The 7990-nt window shown below is 38.8% G+C and overlaps 1 protein-coding gene across 1 annotated transcript; it reads left to right on the forward strand.

Moving 5' to 3' along the window:
* Positions 1 to 5084: 5084 nt before the first annotated feature.
* On the forward strand, positions 5085 to 7301 carry aplnra (apelin receptor a). Its single transcript, XM_026244197.1, has one exon. The coding sequence runs from the start codon at positions 5309 to 5311 to the stop codon at positions 6389 to 6391; it is 1083 nt and encodes a 360-aa protein (XP_026099982.1). The 5' UTR covers positions 5085 to 5308; the 3' UTR covers positions 6392 to 7301.
* Positions 7302 to 7990: the final 689 nt, after the last annotated feature.

Here is a 7990-nt window from a genome sequence, read left to right on the forward strand (position 1 = left end):
CACAGGCCTAAATCAACAGAAAGTTGTGTGTGTGTGTGTGTGAGGACAGAAGTGAGGTGTTGAGAGGCACATGGGTGTGATATCGTCTGAGGAGATTTCTTGGTGTTTAGCATACTCATATGAACACTTGGGGCATTGCCTTTACAAGAGAGAGATCCAAACAACCAATACACAACATATTATCCATTATATATAGGGGACAGCCTCTTGAAACTCGCTCACCTTCCTCTTCATTGCCTGAAGCACATCTGGTGGCACACAAAAGCACAGAAACACACACACACCTCATGTGATTTGTGGGGTTTGAAGTTCCACAAATCAAGCTGTGAGATCAGATCTGACGTGTTAGGACCCTGACAGCTGTATACTTCAAACAATCCCCAAATTACAGCTTACACCCCTCTTTGTAGCTTCACTTCTGCAGGCTTCAGACCACTTGAACTGTATTTGAAAGTAAGTGTGTGTGTGTGTGTGGTTCAGGTATTACCTACATTATAGGGAAAACTTTGAGGATATTGAGGAAACAAGCTTATAAATCATACAGAATTAAGTTTTTTGAAAATCTATAAATGCAGAGTTGTGTTGTGATAGGGGTAGGTTTAGTGCTATAGGGTTAGGGGAAGGGTGTGTGTGTGTGTGTGTGTGTGTGTGTGTGTGTGTGTGTGTGTGTGTGTGTGTGTGTGTGTGTGTGTGTGTGTGTTTAAATGAAACATTGCAATTTGTGGAATGGGGGACCACTCTAACCTGCTATTTAGCAGCAGTCCTGTCAGCTGGACAATGCAAAAAACAACACAGCTGCTATGAGGTCTCACACATACACTCACTCACTCACAGGCAAAGTTGCAATTTCTTGTGCGGTCTTAACTCTTCACATATGATAGAAAAATAAAGGAATCACAAAAATGTTCATGACTTTTGCTAGAACAATAATATATATATATATATATATATATATATATATATATATATATATATATATATATATATATATATATATATATATATATATATATATATATATATATATATATATATATATATATATATATATATACATTAATGTTCTAGCAGAAATTCTAAATATATTTGTTTTTAACTGTTCTCAACAGTTACTAAAGAAGTATTCCTTAAGCACCAAATCATCATAATAATGTAATTATGATGAGTAATGATGCTTTGCATCAGTTTTTTAGTAAAACAGAAAATATTATTTTAGATTATTTTAAACTGCAATAAAATTTCAAAATATAACATTTTTTTACTGTATTTTTTAACAAAAACAATAATTCAGTCTTGGTAAACATATTAAAACTCAAAAACATAAAAACAATTCAGACCCAAACATTTAAACTGTATCTTATGGAAGCTTGTTTCCAGCACGGGATAATAAAAGGTTATTGCAACCTTTTATATCTCACAATTCTGGTTTTCATTCTTGCAAAATATTTAATGAAAAAGTTAATTGTGAAGACATAAAGTCAGAATTATAAAGTAGAATATCTGAGGAAAAAAAAGTAAGAGTAGTGGAATATAAAGTCTAAATTGAGATATTTAAAGGTATAAAAAAGGTCAGAATTGCCAGAATAAAAATCTGAATTGTAAAATAAAAAGTCCCAATTAGCTTATTTTTTTAATTATAATTTTTTCTTTATCCTGTGGCGAAAACAGGCTTCTATAGTATATACATGACACACTTAAATATCCAGGCTTTTAAAAGAGCAGAATCATATACGCTCATAAGCTTCACTTTTATATCAAATTCAACCTCGTCATTAACCTTTGACCTCTAACCCCACATTTACCCCCCTCTCTTGTTTGGCTTCACCAAATCATGAACGAGTACAGTATTATCAGTGTGATAAAATGTCCATGATCAAATTACACTCAAACAAAGCTTTCTCTAAAAAAAAGTTTGATTTGTTACAACAAAGGGCTTTTTGGTGAAGATCTCAAATTCATCTTCCTAATCTGGCAATTAGCGTGTATGTTGAGTGTTTGAAAATCGTTTGGCTAATCTGACCATCTGCTTCTTATCAGCATTTCTTTTATTTTTTAAATGTGTGGATTTATTTATTTATGTTAAGGATCTATTAGAGCAGCAGGCAGCCACATCTCTCCACAGTCAATCAGATAGCAGCCTACCAGCCTCTGCATATGTGTGTGTGTTGTCTGTTCACACTAAATCCAGTAGAGGGCGCAGTCTCATCTGAGGGCCTGCCAGCTTGATTTGAGCAGGAAACTGTCTGTTGTTTTTGTCAGGCTGTCTGCTGTGGGAGTGTGTGGAGTGTTTTAGTTTCTCCCGATATGAAGCATTGAGGTCCAACAAAAAAAAACATGCAGAGGAAGGGGTGAGGGGCACACTGGGGCAGGACAAACGATTATGGGGGCACGGAGAGCAACCCAGATGCATCATTTATTGCTATAAGTAATATTTCAACAAATATGACTGACGTGAGTAATAATGTCAAAATATGAATCATAACTTACAGTCTTTAAAGTCATTTTTCAGTGATGCATCATTTAACAGGAGTGTTTTGAGGAGTATTCAAGACACATCCCCAGAGGAATCTGATTTACTAACGTATGATCATAATTCTTAGGAGGCTATATACATTTTTAAAATAAATGTTTTCGCAGTGATGCCATAGAAAATACATTTTACTAAACGGCTCTTAAGAACTGAAATAAATAAAGAAATAATCTAAAATTGTTCCGCTATAAAGAACATTTTGTCTGGTGGAAAGTTTCCATAAATGTTAAAGTTTGTTCCTGGAACCATCAATGCCAAAAAATTAACCTGTTTGATATGTATCAACAAGTTTTGTTTATAATAACCAAGACCACCTGAAAGTGTTTGGATAGTATCATTTAAGTGCTGAGTGCTGAATTTAAAAAGCTGTGATGCCAAAACTGATGCCACAAGATTTTATTCTCTTGGGCATGTGCAGACAGAATCCTAAGAATGAAAGGTGAACATCCATTTATTCAAATGCATGCCATAATGGCACTATTCACACATTTTATTTGTCTGATGCATTTAAATAAATTGGTCAGAAAAATGCATTACCTGCCTGCCTTTACATTAGTCCTCAGTGTTAGTCATTTACTTCACACTGTCAGTAAATTGTTATATATACTAGTTTTAATCCTGTAAGCTTGAGCAGAAGATACTGGCTCATAAAGTGACTGAGAAGATCTGCAGATGATCTCATCAGTGTTGTGGAGTGTGACACAGGTTTTGATTAATGGATTTACACACTGATCCCCCTAAATGTGAGTGCACGTTCATTTAAGGACTGCAGCGTGTAACGAGATGTGTTTGTGTAAATGGTTATATGCAGATATACGAAACAACTGATTTAACAAAGATCTCAAGAGAACTTCTTTAAAGATAATCGTCGGTAGATCATCTCAAATGTATAAGGAAAAATATCTTGGGTGTAGCCTATAGTTTTCCTGTTTGTTTTGAATGTGAATTGCTCTCAATTCAGCCTTAGCTTTTCGCGTCAACTGCCTTTTTTCCAGGTGCTGCAAACTGGGTGTAACGCGTGAACTACGCGTCCTTAAGAAACTCGTTAATGTCAAATGCGTCGTTTCCTTTTGTTTTTTTGTTTCTTTTGCGAGTTTGTGTACGCTTTTATCATGCAAATAAATGAAAGAAAGAGAGAATTAAATTCACACATATCCAAATCCTTTGCTGACATGTGATCTAAGCACTAAAGACTCTCCGAGCGCTTTATAATGTACCGAGCAATGTGTTTTTATTAGACTCACTGAACTAGTTGGATTTTACGTTTAAAAGGGGAACGAAGTTAAGATATTTTTTGTGTTTGTTTGTTATTACGCATAAATCAGTCAGTTTCTCAGTAGTTCGCCATATTAGCTACAATAAAATTAAATACATCTAAATAAATAAATTAATTAATTACGTTACACCGACTATGTTCATTAATTTTATATTAAGCCTTATACAATGAATCAATACTTTTAATAAGGTCAGTATTTATAAAGGTTTGTTTTGTTTATTTGTTAGGGTTTAAATGCGCGTGAATCTCTTCTTCGTGTTGGAGAGGCTGCAGTGATGTGTTGTGTTTGAAGTGACTGAATGTCACCTTCATGTGATGTTTGACTGAGAGGAAATCACAGAGCAATCCCTCTTTTACATTATCATTTGGTCCCAGGCTCTGGTTTCACCGGGAACCTGTCTGAAACCTGTTCGGGCATGCATGTTTTGTTTAGCTAGGTTTAATTTAGTGCCATACAGTCAAAGCTACCAATTTGTAGGCAGTAAATTAATAAAAACATAGACTTGGAATGTAACCTCATTAATAAACAAATAAAATAAAGAAAAACAGTAGGCTAATTTATTAATCAAGAATACACACATTGCCAGTGCTGTTCATTTATTTTTACACGCATTTTTTTAAAGGAGGATTTTTCTCAAAAGTTTTAGGACTGCTTTACTGTAACAAATCTTTTCATTACTATAGCATATCTATTTCCATGAATTTAACTTCTGTCACAAACGACTTATTGAGTCATCTTAAATGTATTCTTCATTAGTAATTCAATTCAAATGTTTCGAAAAATTGCAAAGAAGTTTTACCTAAAACTTTCAGGAAGCGATTAAATAAGCTCATAGGCTAATTTTAGCAGACTGACAGGGGGAAAAAGCTGCTTAAAAATAAATGTAGCCTATTTTATTGTTATTATTATTATTATTTATCTGGCCAATATGTATACGTCTGGTGAATGAGATTATTGAACAAATGTTTACTCAAATGTTTACAAATGCATTTAAATTCTGCGACTTTGTTTCTTATTTTTATTTAAAGAGACGTGACGCAAAAACTTTTTTTTTTCTTTTTTTTTTTTTTTGTCAAACAAGTTAAGCTAAATCTAAGTTGAAAGACGAGCGGGGCTTTTCTTTTTCATTAAGAAGAAAAACAAAAGTTAACTTTGTTAACTTTGTGGACACACACTCGCTCCTGCCTACTGCGTGGCCTGGGGGTTGGTGTGTGTGTGTGTGTGTGTGTGTGTGAGTGTGGAGGGGATGGGGGTCCGATAAATGGGTCCAAAGGGAGGGGTGAGAAGTCTGGAGTTTAAAAAGACAGGGCGCGTCTCTCCGTCACACAGACGCGCTTCAGCTTCCAGTGAGGGAGACTTACATCAGGCTCTTGTTTCAGACAGAAGAATCCAAACACTGCCTGAACTATACTGAACTATATCAAAGTGTATAAAAGACCAGACATTCGGATAAAACTGCACAAGAAAACTGACAGACTCAAACTAAAGCGCCCCTCACCAAATGGAGCCAACGCAGGAATACGCTGACTCGTACGACTACTATGACGATAACGAGACTGTGTGCGACTACTCGGAGTGGGAGCCGTCTTATTCTCTCATTCCCGTGCTGTACATGCTCATTTTCATCCTCGGGCTCTCCGGGAACGGCGTGGTTATCTTCACTGTCTGGCGCGCGAAATCCAAGCGGCGCGCGGCAGACGTTTACATCGGCAACCTGGCGCTCGCGGACCTGACGTTCGTCATCACGCTGCCGCTGTGGGCTGTGTACACCGCGCTGGGTTACCACTGGCCGTTCGGCGTGGCTCTCTGCAAGATCAGCAGCTATGTTGTGCTCGTCAACATGTATGCAAGCGTCTTCTGCCTGACCTGCCTGAGTTTTGACCGCTACCTCGCCATCGTCCACTCTCTGTCCAGCGGGCGGCTCCGGTCCCGGGCCACCATGCTGGCGTCGCTGGGTGCCATCTGGTTCCTCTCGTGCCTGCTGGCCGTGCCAACTCTCCTGTTCCGCACTACGGTGAATGACGCGGGGAACAACCGCACCACCTGCGCGATGGACTTCAGTCTGGTGACTCTCAATCAGCATCACGAATCCCTTTGGATTGCGGGTCTGAGCCTTTCGTCCTCCGCTCTTGGTTTTCTCCTGCCTTTTTTGGCCATGACGGTCTGCTACTGTTTCATCGGCTGCACCGTCACCCGGCATTTCAGCCACCTGCGCAAGGAAGACCAGAAGAAGCGTCGTCTGCTGAAGATCATCACTACCTTGGTGGTGGTTTTTGCATTCTGCTGGACGCCTTTCCATGTGCTGAAGAGCATGGATGCGCTGTCATATCTAGACCTGGCGCCCACCTCGTGCGGCTTCTTAAACTTTCTGCTTCTGGCTCATCCGTACGCCACGTGCCTAGCGTACGTCAACAGCTGCCTCAACCCGTTCCTCTATGCCTTCTTTGACCTGCGCTTCCGCTCGCAGTGCCTGTGTCTGCTGAACCTGAAGAAGGCCATGCATGGGCACATGAGCTCCATGTCTTCAACCCTAAGTGCCCAGACTCAAAAGTCGGAGGTGCAGTCGCTGGCCACCAAAGTGTGAGGGAAAGAAATGAGAAGAACAGAAAACATGAAGAAAACAAACTTTGGGTTGAGGGGTCAAAAAGGTGGGAATCTATTGACGGCTGGTCCGTTCTGATGTGGTGAACTGATGGACTTTGGAGAAAATATTGCTCTATGTTTGTAAATAACACTCATAGTTTGGTGTACTCTACTGTATTCATGGATGGATCGCTGGAATGATGTGACTTTGTGTGTATGTATGTGTGAATTCATGTTCGCTGACATCTGTTCGTCAACTTTGACACGCTCAAAACACGCACACGCAGAACTATTCAAGCAAACAGGGTGTCAGTTTTTTCCGAAAAACATTCAAACTGACCACAATGATGCTGCACTGAGGATGAACCTGCTCGTGCTGCTGTAAGAGTGTGTGATTGTGTTGAAGCCTGTATACACTGGTGTAGAGATGCAAATTGTACAGTATTTTCATACTATTTTTTTCTGGCAATTTGCAATGTTCAGAAATGTTCACATTCAGTATTTGTAGCACTTGTTAAAAGGAGATATAAAAATTATAATTTTCGCTAAACTCCCTGATGTGAATATGTGTTTTTTTTTTTTTTTTGATGAGTGAATCTATGTGTCTCTCTCTCTGTGTGTGTGTGTGTGTGTGTGTGTGTGAGAGAGAGAGTTCCAGTTCCAGTGCAAAGGTGATGCTGCTTGATCAGTAGATAGTTTAAAGCACAGACAGAGAGTCAGGGTTTGGGGGGTGGGAAGACAGACAGATGGCTGCGTGGTGACAAATGTCTCTGGGAAAAAAGGAAGACAAGTGGAGGAAGGGAACAAATTTGGTAGTGTAAATAGGTAAATATTCATGAAATTATGTTATATTTTTTTAAATTCATGTAACTAACTACTGCTACTCTATTAAATATGTTCCTTAAATACAATAACGTCTTAGCGTCATTACACATGATTATGGGTATGCATTAGTGTGTGCAACATAGTTTAAAGGGTTCCATCTATCCATTTTCCAAACCACTTGTGAAAAAGAATTGTGTTTAATTGTATTGGATGTGCACTTGTATTGTACTTCCAATCTTAATATATATATATATTAGGGGTGTAACGATACGCGTATTCGTATTGAACCGTTCGGTACGACGCTTTCGGTTCGGTACGCGGTACGCATTATGCATACCGAACGGTTCGTTGGACTAATTAATTATATTTGGAAAAAAAAAAAGAGAAATATAATGATATGCGTTCAACAAGGTAGCCCAATAACCCAAACGACGTAACAGGCAACGCCCCTGACACTCCCGAAGAAGAAAAAAACACCAACTTATGTTTATGTTATGTTATGACTCAGTCAGGCGCTCGCTCACTCAGTACGCGCTGAAGGCTCGTTGCAAAATGGCCAATGCGTTTAACAGACTAGAAAAAGAAGATGACTCTCAAACATATTGTTTGAGATGCATGATTCCATCTATGAGCTGCTTATGGAAAGCCAAATGGGTCAGAATACGCGTGCTTTTCAACGCCGTATTAATTTTAAAACGCCATTTTCATAACGCCGCCAGGCGTTAAATAAGCGCCGTTACGCGTCAAGTTAACGCCAGACGCCACCACGCGTTAA

This window comes from Carassius auratus, unplaced genomic scaffold (assembly GCF_003368295.1).
Source record: "Carassius auratus strain Wakin unplaced genomic scaffold, ASM336829v1 scaf_tig00005214, whole genome shotgun sequence".
In the NCBI taxonomy this organism is placed as follows: Eukaryota; Metazoa; Chordata; class Actinopteri; order Cypriniformes; family Cyprinidae; genus Carassius; species Carassius auratus.